The following is a 16,937-nucleotide window of genomic DNA, read 5'->3' on the forward strand; positions in this document are numbered from 1 at the left end:
GAGAGGCCTCAAGGCTTAGGGGTGGCTTCAGTGTAGGTTCCTAGAGGCACAGACCATCCCCTGCCCTGTACACACAGGCATCCTGCACCCTACCGCATTTCACCCATACCCAGCCCTCACAATCTCCCGGACCACAGACTATCACCCTGCATCCATTCTTGAGTCAACCCGTACTGACCCGGGCCACCCCATGCCCACCCCCAGGTCAGCCACACAGATGCTGGGTTGCCACCCTTCACTGGCCCCAGACCCACCTGCACAGACCGCCAAGCTGTTATCTTCCCTTCAGCCCCAGCTGTAATCTGAGGCCCAGGCTTTTCTGAAGGACAGCCTGCCAAGTGCAGGCCCAGGAGCCAGGCAGGGGCCCCAGGGGGCTCAGGGGTACCCTGCGTTATGTGCCCAAGGGCTGGTCTGCCCTGACCTCTGAGTGAAATTGGCTATGAGCAAGGCTGGGCCTCTGAGAGGCTCCACAGGGACTGCCCCCCGGGGCTGCGGCCTGGGCCTCTCTTGATGTCCTGCCTCCTTCGCCAGGGGGCAGCACCCCCTGGAGTGGGCCTGGCCGGGAGCTCAGGCTGCTCCAGTCCCAGAGGAGAAGGATGGTGAGGACACGGGGACGGTGCGAGACTGCGAAGGCACAGACGCCCGGCCCTACTGCAAGGTTCTGCAGCTGCAGGAGGCGCACGCCAACGACACAGGCAGCTACCGCTGCTACTATAAGTACATCAAGGCTCGCATCGAGGGCACCACTGCAGCCAGCACCTATGTGTTTGTGAGAGGTGAGGGGGCCCAGCACCCACCCCAAGGGTACTCGGGAGCCATGGGCAGGGTCTTGGGTCCTCAAGAGGTGGCTGGCATCTGTGGCTGCAACCCCAGCCCCGGGACCCTGGGGGAGGGGGGCTGCCCTGCGGCTCCACACCTGGGCAGACACTCCCTGAACCCTGCCCCGCCTCCCACACCCTGTCCCCTCTCTTCAGACTGGGAGCAGCCATTCATCAACAAGCCAGACACACTCCTGGTCAATAGGAAGGACTCCACGTGGGTGCCCTGCCTGGTGTCCATCCCCGGCCTGAACGTCACGCTGCGCTCGGTACAGCCCCACCCCGATCTCCACCCTAGATCCGGCCCTCTGGTTCTGTCCCTGGGAGAATGGCCACTCGTCTGGCCAAGGGGCAGGCGGAAGCTGGGCCCTGACAGCCACTGCGTCCCTACAGCAAAGCTCAGCACTGCAGCCTGATGGACAGGAGGTGGTGTGGGATGACCGCCGGGGCATGCGGGTGCCCACCCCTCTGCTGCGCGATGCCCTGTACCTGCAGTGTGAGACCACCTGGGGCGGCCAGGCCTTCCTGTCCAACCCCTTCGTTGTGCACATCACAGGTAGGGGGCTGCCTGGGGCTGCGGGGCCCTCCCCACGTCCTGGGAGGAGAAGAGCAGAAAGAGGACAGGAGCCCTCTAATTCCCAGCAGCGGGGCTGTAGGCGCCGCGGTGTGGCTGGTCTCAGGGGATGCCCTGCGCCCTGTACTCCACATGCACCGTCCTACAAAGGGCATGGGGGTTCCTGTACATGTGTCACCAGGCAATGAGCTCTACGACATCCAGCTGTTCCCCAAGAGATCACTGGAGCTGCTGGTTGGGGAAAAACTAGTCCTGAACTGTACCGTGTGGGCCGAGTTCAACTCAGGTGTCACCTTTGACTGGAACTATCCAGGGAAGCAGGTGAGCTCAGCATCCCTGGCAGGGGCTGTGCCTGAATCACCCCCAGGAATCCCTGTCGCGGCCCACACTCGCCCTGGTCTGGCCCACACGTACTTCCCTCTGTCCCAGGAGCCCCTGTCTGATAGGGAAGTTTTCCTATGCCAAGGAAAAGTCAGTCTGAGTCCAGGGCTTCTGGAGCTGCTGCTGGTTGGGCTGGGGGGGGGGGTGCCTATGGGGGTCAGTCCTGTCAGAGCCCACCTGCTCTGACCCTGTGCTTCCCCTGGTCCTGGGCAGGCAGAGCGGGGTAAGTGGGTACCAGAGCGGCGCTCCCAGCAGACTCACACAGAGCTCTCCAGCATCCTCACCATCCACAACGTCAGCCAGCGTGACTTGGGCCCATACGTGTGCCAGGCCAACAATGGTATCCAGCAGTTCCAGGAGAGCACTGAGGTCATTGTGCATGGTACGGCCTGTCAGGCCATTGTGCCCAGCGTGGCCTGGGCTAGGTTGGGTGTCAGTTGTCAAGCCTGGAGCCCAAGGGTTCTTGTGCAGTGTGGGCCCCGGGCCATAGGTCATGGTGCACCCGAGTCATGTGGAGTCCAGCCAGAGGGAAGGGAGGGTCATGAATGGATCGACTGCCCAGTTCCCACGCCCCAGAGAGCAGGGCATCTAGCAACTGGGGGTGGCTGCGAATCCCTGGGTGGTGGTGGGTCAGCCCCACCAGCCCTGGCTTTACCCTGATGTCTCCTGTCTGACAGAGAAGCCCTTCATCACCGTCGAGTGGCTCAAGGGTCCGGTTCTAGAGGCCACAGCAGGAGATGAGCTGGTGAAGCTGCCCGTGAAGCTGGCAGCTTATCCCCCACCGGAGTTCCAATGGTACCTCCCTTGTTCCTGCCCCTCCCTACCCACCAAGTCCAGTGTAAGAAAGAACCACAGAAAGGGAAGGGCAAAATTCCCCCTATCAGGGTCTTCTTCCTGAGACCTAGATGAGGACCTGTGCCTGGAGTGGGGGACCCCCTATGAAGATTCCAAGGAATATACACGTCATGTGATATTTTGGCTGGAGGGAAGGTTGGCCTGCATTGCTGCTAAACTGTGAAAGAGTGTGAATACTGGCCTCCTGTTATGTGTGGGTGTGGTGGGCCTAGCATAGGGCTTTATCTAACTCTCCTGCACCCACTCAGCCTCCTTGAGGGCCCTTACTGGAGGGGGTCATAGAGAAATGGCTCAGGTTTCCTAGGCTCTCTCCAAACAGGTTGCCTCCCCCAGGATACTTCTAACCAGAATTTTGGAGATATGATAAGAGTTTCACAAGGATTTCTGGGCTGGGCCCGAGAGCTGTGTGGCAGTGAGTTGAGCTTCCGGGAGGCCTACAAATTCAAGATCCCCACTCCTGGGTGTGACCTGAGAGTAAGGTACTCCTTGCAGGGTATGCCAAGAGTCAGAGAGACGGTCCCTCAGTGGTGGCTTTACCTTCACCAGACGCTCCCCGAGAACTCGGGAAGGCGCAGCACCCCACCATGCACCCTTCGGCCATCTGAGCAGTCCATACAGCCTGATCCTGGGAGATCACACTCTAGCCTGACTCTCATCACACACAGGAGGGAAATAGGCCAGGAAAGGGGAAGGGCATTCCTGCCCAAGCCCTGTGCCTCCCGGGACTCATCTGCTCTGTCCTTTCACAATTGGCCAGGGGAGCCTCGCCTTTCTAGCCTGGAGCACCTCCAACCAGGCAGGATGACCTTTTCTGAAAGGCTAGAGCTTGGCAAGAAGAAGCCCAGACATTCTCAGCCAGCACCCCACTTCTCTGGCCATAGGCCGGAAGCAGGCTTCTCCCGAGAGGGCCCTGGAAGCCCTGGGCCTGGGACTTCTGGGACTCTCCCTGTGAGGCACAGGCTTTGGGGTCCGTCCGGGCCACCTGGTGCAGGACCGGGACACTTGAGATAGTATCCTGCAGGGCACTGGTGCAGTCTGGGCTAAGGCCCTGTCCCCTGCTTTCCAAGGCCAGTAGTACTGACCCTGTCTGGGAGGGTGGCCAGCTCTGTTGCAGCAAAGATCTGGTCCAGGCCTGATCCTCAGGCAGCTGACTTCCTCTTGCCATTCCCACCACATCTGGCCCTTTCTTTTTTTTTCTCACTTGGTCAATATCTGCCTCCAAGAAGTGCTCCACTGGGCCCACTGTCCACTGAGACACCTGCCCCAGGGCTTTAGTGGTGAGCATAGCCCCACCAGGATCCACTCTTCAGGTCATCGTGTGGTGATTACTAGCAAGTGAATAGACAGAGATCTAGTGGGCAGGCTGGTCCTCCCCACAAAGCAGCCTTTGTGTGTCCAGCACCACGCTGACCCCAAGGCTGTATCTTAGGAGACCTGACCACACCTGCAAGAAGGAGCATGTGGTTTCCCTGGTTTTCAGGTGAAGACTCGGGGGCTTGGGGCAATGAAGGAGTGTGCCTAGGATCACAAACGCAGCAAGTAGCAACCAGGATTCTGCACCAGAGCCCAGCAGGCCTCCCAGCCTGGCCCTTCTCTGCCCTGCCCTGCTGTGTGACTTCTGGCAAGTCAAACCTCTTCTAAATGGGCTGTGGTGCAGCAGTTGAAAGCCAGCCTCCTGCATGCCCCTCGCTGTTACTTTCCATCCCGAGGGCTGTGCTTTCCTCGTGTCTCTCTGGCTTAGTAAACCAGAAGACGATGCCTGCCTGAGGGCTACTTCCAGGCAGAGGCCAGAGCTTGGGTTCATTCCCAACTCAGGACTGGAGGGGAGTCTCCTTTGGGGTATGAGTCATCCATTTATACCTATGAACACTGAGCGCCTATGTGTGCTGGGTGCCACTCCTCACATAGGGCATACGGCGGTGGCCGTACGTACAGCTCAGTGTGGGAACCGACAAGCAACAGGCGCGTGTGTGAACACTAGCATGCAGACGAGCAGGGACAGGGCCGAGGGCCAGCTCCTGGTCCACACAGCTGCTCTGATGGCTGGGTGATGGTGGATATAGGAGAGAGGGAGCCCTGCAGGTGTCTAGCATCCAAGCAAAGCAGGAAAGTGAGCACAAAGGCCCTGGGAAAAGGGGCAGGGCAACAAGAAGCCCAGGCATCTGGAGAGCTCCAGGAAGGGCAGAGTCAGGGTCAGAGCTCCCAGACCCCCACGTGATCAGGATCTGAGCTGCGCCCTCGGGGACCACGCCTCCACTCCTTCACAGCTCAGCCCCGTGAAGCCTATGGCAGAGACAAGGGCCCCTGGGGACTCCCGTTGGTCCTGAGCCTGGGGTGCACAGCCGTCTATCCCCCAGTCCAGAAGCAGGTCTGGGGCGGGGAGGCCTCTCCCATCTCCTGACTGTGTCCTAGTGGTCAGGGCTGGGGCACTTCAGGGAAGGAGGGAGGACAGGGCTGGGGTGGAGGTCACACAGCCCCCTGAACTCCTTCCCTGGGCTAGGTACAAGGACAGAAAGGCAGTGTCCGGGCGCCACAGTCCCCATGTTCTGGTGCTCAAGGAGGTGACGGAGGCCAGTGCGGGCATCTACACCCTGGCCCTGTGGAACACCGCAGCTGGCCTGAGGCGTAACATCAGCCTGGAGCTGGTGGTGAATGGTAGGTGCGGGTGGGACAGGAGAGGGGGAGGGGGACGGGGGGGGTGTTTGGGGGTATGCTGACTGACTGGCTGTCCGCCTGTGTCTCCAGTACCCCCCCACATCCATGAAAAGGAGGCCTCCTCCCCCAGCATCTACTCCCGCCATAGTCGCCAGGCCCTCACCTGCACGGCCTACGGGGTGCCCCCTCCTCTCAGCATCCGGTGGCACTGGCGGCCGTGGACGCCCTGCAGGACCTTCAGCCAGCGCAGCCTGTGAGTGTGGCTCCACCCGGCCTCCCCCTGCTTCCCAGCCCCATCCCCGACTTCAACCATAACGCCCTCTCTCTACCAGCACCCCTCCCCATAGCTCCGCTTTAAACCCAAACCCTATCATAATTCATGCATTACAGTCAATCCCTGACCTCACCTTGCCTGAACAAGGCTCAGACCCTCCCTTGTACTGTCAGGCCAGGCTGGACACAGGGATGGTGCAGCCCCCACCATCCTCTCCCTTGAAAGCGATGCTCCCCAGACACACAACTGCATGTCTGGAGGGGACCCAAGGACATGCCTCTGGGCACTAGGGAGGACACCCCTCACCAAGCAGGCAGGCCTGGGCTGGTTTTGAGAGGCATGGACTCAGTGAACTCCAAGGCACACTAAGTATGTCCAGGCTCACCTGCTCATCTGTGTAGTGCTCATCATGACCCCTTAGAGAGGAGAAAGTGAGCTTGGAGAAGGGGCATGACTTTCCTAATGTCATGGCAGTGAGCAGCAGAGCATGCCTAACTGCTGGGCCACACTGCCCTACTTGGGTGCCAGTGGGACAGTCAGTCCCGGAGAACGGAAAACTTGAACCAGCAAGGGCCAGGAATGGAGGGCGCCAAGGTGGTTAGTGGTCTGGAAAGTACTAGAGAGACAGTGAATGGTGCTGAGCAGGGGAGGGACTAGTCACATTGGCCATTTAGCAAGAGATCCTAAGGGACAGGGGACAGGGTCCCAGGCTGGGGAAGGACAGTAGCTGGGAAGCCAAGGGAGACGAGGCAGCCACACTGGGAGAGAGACTGTGGCCCTTGGCATGGCCAGTTAGGGAGGTTCAGTAGGGGTGGCCAGCCCGCAGCATTCGGGGTTCATAAGAGAATCTTCTGGACTGTGAAGCTGCAGATCACTGGCACCTCCAAATGTGTTTCCATCTGATGCTCTACTGTTATGCCCTGCATGATTACAGAGCCCCAGGGCCAGTTCTGCTTCCCTAGGGGCAGACAAGAGCCTCCCTTGAGCCACGCCTTCCCCTTTAGGCCCTCATCCCAGCAGGAGACCAAAGGTGCTGGGATGCACAGCCGTCCCAGGGAGGGGCTGCAGCTTTAGAAGAGGGATGGAAGGAGAGGGCTTCCTGTAGCAGGAGTTAACAGGAGTGACTTTGCTGCCCCAGGAGATCTAGGTGGATTTTGCAGGAAGGGACACGTGTGGCTAGGGGCAGGGGGCACAGCAGACCAGAGGACTGGCACAGAGTCACAGGCGTGTGGTGCTCTGCAGGCACAGATCCTGGTCTGCTGGGTAAGGCTGTGTCTGGCAGCCCATGCAGGATGGGTTGCTGAGCCCTGAACAGTGTGCCAGAAACAAAGCTCCTGCCCTCCTCACTTACTTTGGGGCACAAACCTTCCCCACCACGAGATGAGAGGACCCTGAGTATGAGAAAAGCTTGACCCTGCCCTTAGTGTAGTCGCTCTCTGCCTGGATCCCTTACTGCCCTTGTCCTTCCTTGTCTTCAGCAGCAGGCGGCGGCAGCAGCGAGACCGAATGCCACAGTGCCAGGACTGGAGGGAGGTGACCACACAGGATGCTGTGAACCCCATTGAGAGCCTGGACACCTGGACGGAGTTTGTAGAGGGCAAAAATAAGGTATGGACCAGCCAGGCCACTGAGTGGCTGGGGGAGAAGAAGAGAGAGGTGAGGTCCTTTCTTCAGAAGAAGAAAGGTGGGATCAGAAGGAGAGGTGGGGTCCTCTCCTAGCCTTCTCAGTCTCCACCGGACTTGCAGAGTTCTTGCAATAGCAGCTGAGAGTCAGTAACCTTTCTGCAATGTCTCTGGACATCAGCTTCCCTGCCTGCAATAGACTACAGGGGCCTGACCTACCGCTGCTTCCCAGAGAGGGAAGCTGAGATTCACAGCTGTGGGCCCAAACTAGCAAGGGCTGGCAGAGTTGGGGCTGGGGACAAGCTCTATCCTCCCCAAAGACGGCTGGTCCAGGCTGGGGGCAATCCCTAGAAGAGGCCAAGCAGGGGAAGGGCTGAACAAAGGCACCCACTTCCTACAGTCACTTCCTGTTTTCCTACACACCTCCAGAGCCTCTTCCTGTTCCAGGCTGGCCAGGAAGTGCCCGGCTTGAGGTTGGGGGGTGGGCTCTTGGGCTGGTAGGCAGAGACTATGGCCCTCTCTCTTCCTCTGCCTCCAAGCTGCCCACTCCCCCAGGCCAGAGTCCTTCTGGAGCCCTGGACCCCATCTCCTCCCCTTGCCACGACCCAGAGCACTGAGAGGCTCTGCAGGCAGCCCCGAAGTGTTTGTGGGCACATCACAGGGGGCAGCCCCGAAGTGTTTGTGGGCACGTCCCAGGGGCCTCACACAGCGACTCCTGGGACCACAGGCTGACACTCGATGTGACCCGAGCGTGCATCTGAACTCTGGCTTGGACCAACCCAGTGCCACCAGGCCCCTGTCGCCTCCTCAGCACGGCAGCCCCCTGAGCCCACCTGCAGCCAGAGGCCTCTCTGGCCCTGCCTCACACTGCCTTCTGACCCCAGCCACAGCTGAGGCCCGCTGTCCATCGTGCTGTCCCTTGAGTTTTCAGGGGAGCCACCTCTTGCTGCTGCCCGAGGACCTCATCACCTTCTCCTTGCCTCACCAGTCCTTTGGTCATCTCCAGCCCAGAGCCTCAGTTTCCCCCATTATTCTAGTGGGCACAGCAACTTCCATGCAGAAAGAGGAGGTTAGGGTAGGGGAACGTAGGCAGGAAACGGATCCTTATACCTGACATGTATCCTGTCCAGACGGTGAGCAAGCTGGTGATCCAGGAGGCCAATGTGTCCGCCATGTACAAATGCGTGGTCTTCAACAAAGTGGGCCAGGATGAGCGGCTCATCTACTTCTACGTGGCCAGTGAGTGCCTTGGGCAGGCCTGGATAGAGGTCAGGAGCCAGGTGGGCGCAGGAGGAGGCCAGGCTTGGGAGGAGACAATATGCCTACTTTGGGGACCCAGTGAGTGTCCTATGAGGCACCAGGAGGAACCCCAGCCCCCCGGGCCTCTGGGCCTCAGCAGGAGGACAGATTTGGAGGCTACAGGCATATGAACTGGGATGAGGCAGCGCCATCTGCCCTTAGACCAGGAGGTGCCTCCCAAGGGGTGCCATCTTGTTCCCCACAGCTCCACCTCCCTCCACTTCCCTCCCACCCCCTTCCTGAGCCGTGGATCCTGCACGGCAGCTGGTTCTCATGTGCGTTTGGCCCTGGAAAGAAGGTCCATGGTTGCCTCAGATTTTTCAAACCTGTTAATGACCTCAGGAACACTAGGAAGACCATGGAAGGACAGTCACTGGGCCCAGAGGTTTAAATGCGGGCACCTGGAAGAGAGGTGGAGCCAAAGAAAACACTCTGCAGGAGAGAGGAGCCCATGGGAGCTCAACAGTGGACAGCCAGAGGGGCCAGAGGAGATCGGGAGCCCCTGCCAAAGGCTAATGGAGCCAGACTGTGTCAAGAAGAGGACGGGGTGGGAGTGTGCTCAGCAGTGAGGGGGAATGGGCCCTCGCGCACCTGCTCAGCTGCTGGCAAGAAACTCATTGGTGGCCTGGGCTCCTGGGAGAGGTAGGGGCAGTACCCAGCTGGGGCTTGTTCAGGAAAAACTAGAGGGAGGCACGGCCAGAGGAGCCCCTGGTGGAACTGACTTGGGAGAGTTGGTCTCTTGGCAGCGAGACAGAGAAGAGGTCTCCAGAGTGGTGTCCCTGGCCCAGGCAGGGTGACATACACCCCTATTTGAGAGCTGAGTGAGTTCAAAGGTCAATGAGAAAGCGAGGGAGTCCCTGAGCAGGTGGGTAGGTTCGCCAGCACCTCAGTGTCATAGCGAGTGGTTCCTCCGTCCCCAGCCATCCCCGACGGCTTCAGCATAGAGTCAGAGCCATCAGAAGAGCCGCTAGAGGGCCAGGCCGTGCGCCTGAGCTGCCGGGCTGACAACTACACGTACGAGCACTTGCACTGGTACCGCCTCAACCTGTCCACGCTGCACGACGCGCAGGGCAACCCACTGCTGCTTGACTGCAAGAACGTGCACCTGTTTGCCACGCCACTGGCTGCCAGCCTGGAGGAGGGGGCACCCGGGGAGCCCCACGCCACGCTCACCCTCACCATCCCCAGTGTGGCACCAGAGCACGAAGGTGACTACGTGTGCGAGGTGCAGGACCGGCGCAGCCACGACAAGCACTGCCATAAGAAGTACCTGTCCGTGCAGGGTGAGGCAAGCCGGAGCCGGAGGGGCCGGACGGCAGCGCTCCCCAAGGAGCCTTTCCCCTCCGCCCAGCACGCGCCCGGGGAAGTCCATTCACAAGCCCGAGCATGCAAGAGCACCATGCCCCTCTCCTTCCCCTCCGGGGGGTGCACAGCCCTGCCCACCCCGAGCTCAAACCCTGACCCTTCAGCTTGGAGAGCTCCTAGCACTGGAGGGCCCTTTCCTGGAGTGCCCTCCTGCTTTCTGCAGCTCCACTCAGCTCTCTCTCGACCCCGCCCCCAGCCCTAGAAGCCCCACGGCTCACACAGAACCTAAGCGACCTCCTGGTGAACGTGAGCGATTCCTTGGAGATGCGGTGCCCAGTGGCTGGGGCGCACGTACCCAGCATCGTGTGGTACAAAGATGAGAGGCTGCTGGAAGAAGAGTCCGGTAGGGGGATGGGTATGGGCGGAGGGCGGGGTCCGGCAGCTCTCGAGGCCAAAGCCCCAGACCTATTTGAACTCAAACGTCCACCGCCCTCGCTGCAGGAATCGACCTGGCGGACTCGAACCAGAGGCTGAGCATCCAGCGCGTGCGCGAGGAGGACGCGGGCCACTATCTGTGCAGCGCGTGCAACGCCAAGGGCTGCGTCAACTCCTCTGCCAGCGTGGCTGTGGAAGGTCCAGCCTCCCCCCGCGCCCCTCGGCCCACCTTCTGCCCGCACTCGATGCCGTCTCCTCACGGCCACCTCACTGCCAGCTGAGCCTGCCAGAAGGGTGCACCCTCTCCCCCCTCACAATATGTGCACAGTAGCCACCCCCTCTTTCTGCCCACTCAGGCTCTGAGGATAAAGGCAGCATGGAGATCGTGATCCTTGTTGGCACAGGAGTCATCGCTGTCTTCTTCTGGGTCCTCCTTCTCCTCATCTTCTGTAACATGAGGAGGGTAAGCACTCCTCCTCCCGAGCTGCTCATGGGCTCTCTCCACTCTGCCCAGCCCCTAAGTTAAGGAATATGGTTCACCCTGGCTCACCTGGAAGCCTTGTATCCTGGGAGGCCCCCCAGACCCCTCCATGCTGCACTCTTAGAGGACAAGAGGTTGTCCATCTGTCTCCTCCTACATCGGAAGTCCCTAAGGAGAGGCCATCTGTCCTGAGCACAGCTTTACTGAAGCCAGGACGGTATGGCCGAGTCAGTGAGCTGTCCCCATCCCCACCTCCCAGCCAACCCATGCAGACATCAAGACCGGCTACTTGTCCATCATCATGGACCCCGGGGAGGTGCCTTTGGAGGAGCAGTGTGAATACCTGTCCTACGACGCTAGTCAGTGGGAGTTCCCCCGGGAACGGCTGCACCTTGGTGAGACCTGCTCCCAGCCTGCTTCACCCACCCAGTCCTGCTGGGCGGACACTTCTTCAGCTGCTCTGGGGTCAGGCAGGCTGGAGTCCTGCAATCCCTCCATTCTCAGAACTCATGCCAGAAAGTCCCACCTGGCCCCCACCTGGCCTGACCTGTCCATCTAGGCACGCATCCCCAGAACTATTATAGGGGCTCCAATTCCCAGGCCCCCCGAGGTCACTTCCTGCTGCTCTGAGCAGGGTGGGCCTCTCACACCTGCTGGGAGAGGATGCAGGCCTTCCTGTCTGTCTCTCTCCTCCCTCTCTCCCCACCCTGCTCCCCATGCACTTCCTGTTTGGCAAGGGGGCTCCTGACTTTCCTCCCCCTCCTGGGCCTTCCTTCCTGGCCCTCCACAGGGGTTGTCCCTTCTGCCCAGTCCTCTCCACCCACACCCCCATACAGCTCACCTGGAACCAGCTCCCTGCCCCCACAGGGAGAGTCCTCGGCCACGGGGCCTTTGGGAAGGTGGTGGAAGCCTCAGCCTTTGGCATCAACAAGGGCAGCAGCTGTGACACTGTGGCCGTGAAAATGCTGAAAGGTGTGGGGTCATGGGTAGAAGGGGTGGCTTAGCTGGTGAGGATCAGCAACTCTGGGTGGGCTGGTGGGTCTGTGGTGCCGGAAGGGAAACAGGTTCAGAACAGATTCTTACCAGAGGTTATGCAGGGAATCCACGGCCTGGGGCTCCCCTCTGAGTAATACTTACCAGTCCCACCTAAACCTTTAGCCTCAGAGGGAAGCGATATTTACTGCACTCCCACCAGCAAGAGCGCTGGTCAGGCCTCAGCTCAGCTGAAAGCAAAAGTGCTCGTCACTCAGTCCTGTCCAGCTCTTTGCTTCTCCATGGACTATAGCCCGCCAGGCTCCTCTGTCCATGGAATTCTCCAGGCAAGAAGACTGGAGAGGGTTGCCATTTCCTCCTCCAGGGGATCTTCCAGACCAGGGGATCGATCAAACCTGGGACTCCTGCGTCTCCTGCATTGCAGGGGGATTCTTTACCGTCTGAGCTAGTGGCCCGGAAAAAGGGATATTCAGGGCCTAGGTCAGGGGCCAGATGGGCCCGGGAATCAAGCAAAGCCCCCATGTTGCTTCCAGAGGGCGCCACAGCCAGCGAACATCGCGCCCTGATGTCGGAGCTCAAAATCCTAATCCACATTGGTAACCACCTGAACGTGGTCAACCTCCTGGGGGCTTGCACCAAGCCCAATGGTAAAGAACTCGGGCGCCCTGCGGGGAGGGCAAAGCCCCAAGGTGCCCTCATCTTTGTGGGTGTGAAGGGCCAGCTGGGCTGGGAATGGGCTGGACACAGGAGGGCTTGGGGGCGGGTCCTTGGCTGTGCTGCTTGCCCTCCAGCGCACCCTCCTGCCCTGCCCCAGGCCCTCTCATGGTGATCGTGGAGTTTTGCAAGTATGGCAATCTCTCCAACTTCTTGCGCGCCAAGCGGGAGGCCTTCAATCCCTGCGCGGTAGGTGGGCGCCCCACCGAGGGCCAGGCCTCTGCTGGTGAGCCGGGTGGGGAGGGCGGAAAGTGCCTTTCCAGTAGATGGCGAGCCTCCTCCCGCTCCGACCTGCTTTGTGCATCTCAGGAGAAGTCTGCTGAGCAGCAAAGGCGCTTCTGCTCCATGGTGGAGGGCGCCAAGGCTGACCAAAGGAGGCCAGGGAACTGCGACATGGCCCTCTTCACAAGGCTCCTAACGGGCAAGGGCGGGGCAGGGCGGGCCGCTCCAGTCCAAGAAGGTAAGAGTCTGGCTTCCCCTTGCCCAAAACGGCTGGCATGCTCCAGGACCCTGGGATACGCCAAGCTGGGGCCCTCCTGGAGGGACTTAACAGGGGAGCGGATGAAATGCTTGCTGCCTTAGAAAGATGCCACCTCAGGAAGCAAAGCACCCATGCTCCCGCCAGAGGGCGCCATAGCCAGTGAGCCGTGTGCCCTAATGTCGGAGCTCAAAATCCTAATCCTCACGGGTGGTCAACCTCCTGGGGGTGTGAGACTTCTGATGTTTGATTTGGTCGTCTCTAGAGAAGGAAATGGCAACCCACTCCAGTGTTCTTGCCTGGAGAATCCCAAGGATGGTGGAGCCTGGTGGGCTGCTGTCTATGGGGTCGCATAGAGTTGGACACGACTGAAGCGATTTAGCAGCAGCAGATAAATAAGAGTTTGCCCTGCAAACATGGTGAGGAGCCGTCCAGGCAGAAGCAGCAAAGGCAGAGGTCTAGTGTGGCAACAGTACTCACTGCTCTGGGTACCACGGAGAGAAGGCAAGCTGAGGGGCAGGAGAGGGGACCAGCAGGCTTGTTAAGCCTGGCCAGGAGGGACACAGCCAGGGTCAGTGAACACGTAAGAGCTCCCTTTGGGGCTGGGTGGAAAGCGGGAGTCACGGCTGAGGACCCTCCTAGCCAGCCTCACTTCTTCGTGCAGCCAAGGACCTGTGGCTGAGCCCGCTGACCATGGAAGATCTTGTCTGCTACAGCTTCCAGGTGGCCCGAGGGATGGAGTTCCTGGCCTCTCGAAAGGTGACTGCCCCAGCAGTCTCTTCAGAGGGGAGAAAGGCCAAAACTCACCAGCTGAGCCCGCTTTGCAGAGCTGTAGACTGAGTCCAAAGGGTAGAACCGAACTCCCAGGGTTTTCTGCTACTCAGGGGCAGAGCTAGGCACAGAGCCAGTCTGTCCTTCTGTGCAGCCTTCTCCGCTGTCCGCACAGTGCCACCAGCTACTCCATGGCAAGTCGTGGGGCACACTGCATCTATCCTCAGGAGAGCAGGACTCACGCAGGGTATCCTGGAGCTCTAGGTGCGGGTGTGGCCACAGGCGCCTGCCCTGATCGCCTCACTGCTCCTCTTCACCCCCCTAGTGTATCCACAGGGACCTGGCCGCTCGAAACATCTTGTTGTCAGAAAACGACGTGGTGAAGATCTGTGACTTTGGCCTGGCCCGGGACATCTACAAGGACCCTGACTATGTGCGCAAGGGCAGTGTGAGTACAGGCCACAGCGGGGGGTGGGGGCTGTGGGCCAGGGAGCAGGGTGGGGACTCACCGCCATCCACCCGGGAGGTCTGAGGACCTGCACCCACAGGGATCCTGGAGACCCTGCTGAGGCACCTACAGCAGGTGAGTGGAGACAGGAGCTGACAATGGCCCCAGTGCTCCAAATGGAGCCCGTGTCTGGCCGTTTTGGTCCGTTAGGTGGGCACTGACTCCACACACCTGCTGAGTAGGGGCTGGTCATGCTGAGGTAGATCCCACATGCTGTTTGTCCTCGAGGCGGACACGCCTAGTGTAGCACAGTTACAGAAGAATACCTGGGCGCTAGGTGCATCTTGTGTCTCATTGGTGGTGCTCAGACGTAGCCAAGCAGGCATCTGGCATCTAAATTTGTTTAGGGTTTTGCCCCAGGGGATGAATGAAGAGGCTAAGAGGGAGGTTGACAGGCAAATTGGGTCCAGGCTATGGAGAAGGAAATGGCAACCCACTCCCATATTCTTTCTTGGGAAATTCCATGGACAGAGGAGCCTGGTGGGCTACAGTCCATGGGGTTGCAAGACACGACTTAGTGACTAAACAACAGACAACAATGAGAGGCCCACCATGCAGGCTTTTGTCCTTTATTCTAACTCTCAGTTATGTGGGGACTATGGAGGTAACAGTCAGCTGTCTAGAAACTCCCTCTGCAAGCTATAACAAGGGGGGGGTGGTGGGGGGAGGCCGAGGCAAGTCAGGAAGGCCCATGGTCCTCAAGGCTCCCAGGTCAAAGCCATAGGAGGGAAGTCACATTAGGAGCCACCAAAAGTGGGCTCAGGAGTGATGCCAGGCTTCCAGTGTGGGGACCAAGTGAATGGACAGAGGTGGAGCTGGTGAGGGTGTGCAGGGATACAGCATCCCTCAATATACTGGGCCAGAGGGTGTGGAGCTGGAGACAGGCTACAAGTTTTCTCTGGGAGAGCACAGGGGAAGAGAGGGACTGGATGTCTGCCCAGAGTAGTTGCAGGGAAGAAGCCTTCAAAGTCACCAGGCACCTGTGGAATGGAGTTGGGGGAGGTGGCAGGGACAGAGCAATTGCGGGAGCCATCTGAGTACACGCAGGGTGGGCCTGACCAAAGAGCCTTTCTTGTGCGGTGACTCCAGAGTCCTGGGGAGAGGAGGGGCAGGGGAGGGATGCCCCTGGGTTTGGCCTCTCTCCGTTCTTCCCTTCCCCATTGGGACACACGTCCATCCCACAGGCCCGGCTGCCCCTGAAGTGGATGGCCCCTGAGAGCATCTTCGACAAGGTGTACACCACGCAGAGTGACGTGTGGTCCTTTGGGGTCCTGCTCTGGGAGATTTTCTCCCTGGGTGAGTACAGGAAGGGGGCAGGGCAGGGCAGGCTCAGCAGAGGTGCACGCCTGGGCCGAGCAGTCCCGCTCATTCTGAGACAGGTGCTTGGAGGGCTCCCTGGGTCCCCCCTTCATGTCCAGCCTGTGCCCAGGGCAGAACCCTGTGTTCACCCACCAGCTCCTGGGCCCGTCACCCGTCACAGAGGGAAAGGCCGTAGGAGTTCCCTAGACCCCTCCCTCCCTGGCCGAGTCCCTTCCTCACAAGCCGTTGAGGACACTGTTTCTGCCTTCATGGGGCTGGGGAGCATCTGGAAGGAGACCGGCTGCTCCCTCGATGACCACAGTTGCTACCACCTCACATAGTAAACCAGGCCTCGCTGGATCCAAGATGAAGGGCCCCAACCAGGGTGGGGGTGAGGCAGGAAACAAGTAGAAAAGTGAAAACGCTGAATGGCAACCGTGACCAATACTGTTAGTAAAGATAAAAGCGCACGGCGCGCACAGGAAGGACAGTGCTGGATGTGAGCCGGAGGGGCCAGGAGGGGCAGGCTGACGACGGTGGGTGGGCTGGAGGCAAGAGGGCCTGCAAAACAGCAGTCCAGGGTGCAGGGCTGGTCAGGGCCGTGGTCCTTGTGCTGGGGAGCTGAGCAGGATGTAAGCAGTCAGCATTGGGAGATGCCACAAAAGCTTGTATTGGTGGTCCAGGCAGCCTCTGCAGGCCCTCTGGGGTGAAGGCCTGGAATTTAAGTCTACTGGGAGCCGTGCAGGGTTTGAGGGAGAGGCCCTTACCTTAAAGGGCCTTTCCACTACTGTATGGCTTGCAGGAGCTAGGTCCTTTTTGCTGGTAGAGACACAGGACTTAACGAAGAACTGGAGAAGGCTTCTCTGAAGAGGGGGCATTGTGACAGGGCCACTCAGCTGGCTCAGCAAAGCTCTACTGACCCTGACCTGACGGTCCCAGAATGGGAAGTGCTTCTGCCAATGTGCCTGTGAAAGCTCTGATGCTCATGGCAGTTCTCACAAGCGGGTGCCACCATCCTCTTAACCAAACAAAGGACTCGTCCGAGGGGAGGGGGGCAGCAGGGTGAGCTCCTGCCATGAGGGGCCGGGGCAGAGGCGGTTCGGACCTGAGCTGAATAGCGGTAGCCTGCTCCCCACCCAGCCCCGATCCTGTTCCACCATCAGGGGCCTCCCCATACCCTGGGGTGCAGATCAATGAGGAGTTCTGCCAGCGGCTGAAAGAGGGCACCCGGATGCGGGCCCCAGAGCTAGCCACTCCTGCCATGTGAGTCTCTTGGGAAGCCTCGAGGCAGAGGGGCCGTAGGGGCGGGTGGGCACCAGGAAAATGTAAGGGGGGTTGTGTGCAGGCTTGGGAAATGGGGCTTGCCAGCAGGGGTGGGAGGCGGGAAGGGGCTCAGGCACAGGAGCCGAGCTGGAGGCCTGCAGACACCGTCTCTCACTCCACCATGGGTCTGCTGACAGCTCTCCTCCCTGCA

General features: G+C 59.9%; 1 protein-coding gene across 2 annotated transcripts in view; it reads left to right on the forward strand.

The window, feature by feature from the left end:
* The window catches only part of FLT4 (fms related receptor tyrosine kinase 4), a 41,332-nt gene that overhangs the window by 14,034 nt on the left and 10,361 nt on the right, over positions 1-16,937 (forward strand). The window contains exons 3-25 of one of the 2 annotated variants that reach the window (XM_069588949.1): positions 532-776; positions 975-1,087; positions 1,212-1,374; positions 1,574-1,713; positions 1,987-2,155; positions 2,451-2,568; positions 5,129-5,283; positions 5,374-5,536; positions 7,036-7,165; positions 8,311-8,419; positions 9,400-9,762; positions 10,041-10,187; positions 10,286-10,417; positions 10,576-10,682; positions 10,960-11,095; positions 11,568-11,672; positions 12,227-12,340; positions 12,508-12,596; positions 12,717-12,867; positions 13,550-13,644; positions 13,982-14,104; positions 15,349-15,460; positions 16,627-16,726. In XM_069588949.1, the coding sequence (XP_069445050.1) occupies positions 532-776; positions 975-1,087; positions 1,212-1,374; positions 1,574-1,713; positions 1,987-2,155; positions 2,451-2,568; positions 5,129-5,283; positions 5,374-5,536; positions 7,036-7,165; positions 8,311-8,419; positions 9,400-9,762; positions 10,041-10,187; positions 10,286-10,417; positions 10,576-10,682; positions 10,960-11,095; positions 11,568-11,672; positions 12,227-12,340; positions 12,508-12,596; positions 12,717-12,867; positions 13,550-13,644; positions 13,982-14,104; positions 15,349-15,460; positions 16,627-16,726 (3,279 nt within the window). The remainder of the gene's footprint in view (positions 1-531; positions 777-974; positions 1,088-1,211; positions 1,375-1,573; positions 1,714-1,986; positions 2,156-2,450; positions 2,569-5,128; positions 5,284-5,373; positions 5,537-7,035; positions 7,166-8,310; positions 8,420-9,399; positions 9,763-10,040; positions 10,188-10,285; positions 10,418-10,575; positions 10,683-10,959; positions 11,096-11,567; positions 11,673-12,226; positions 12,341-12,507; positions 12,597-12,716; positions 12,868-13,549; positions 13,645-13,981; positions 14,105-15,348; positions 15,461-16,626; positions 16,727-16,937) is intronic. The other variant, XM_069588950.1, reaches the window with a different exon arrangement.

This window comes from Ovis canadensis, chromosome 5 (genome assembly GCF_042477335.2).
Source record: "Ovis canadensis isolate MfBH-ARS-UI-01 breed Bighorn chromosome 5, ARS-UI_OviCan_v2, whole genome shotgun sequence".
Taxonomy (NCBI): Eukaryota; Metazoa; Chordata; class Mammalia; order Artiodactyla; family Bovidae; genus Ovis; species Ovis canadensis.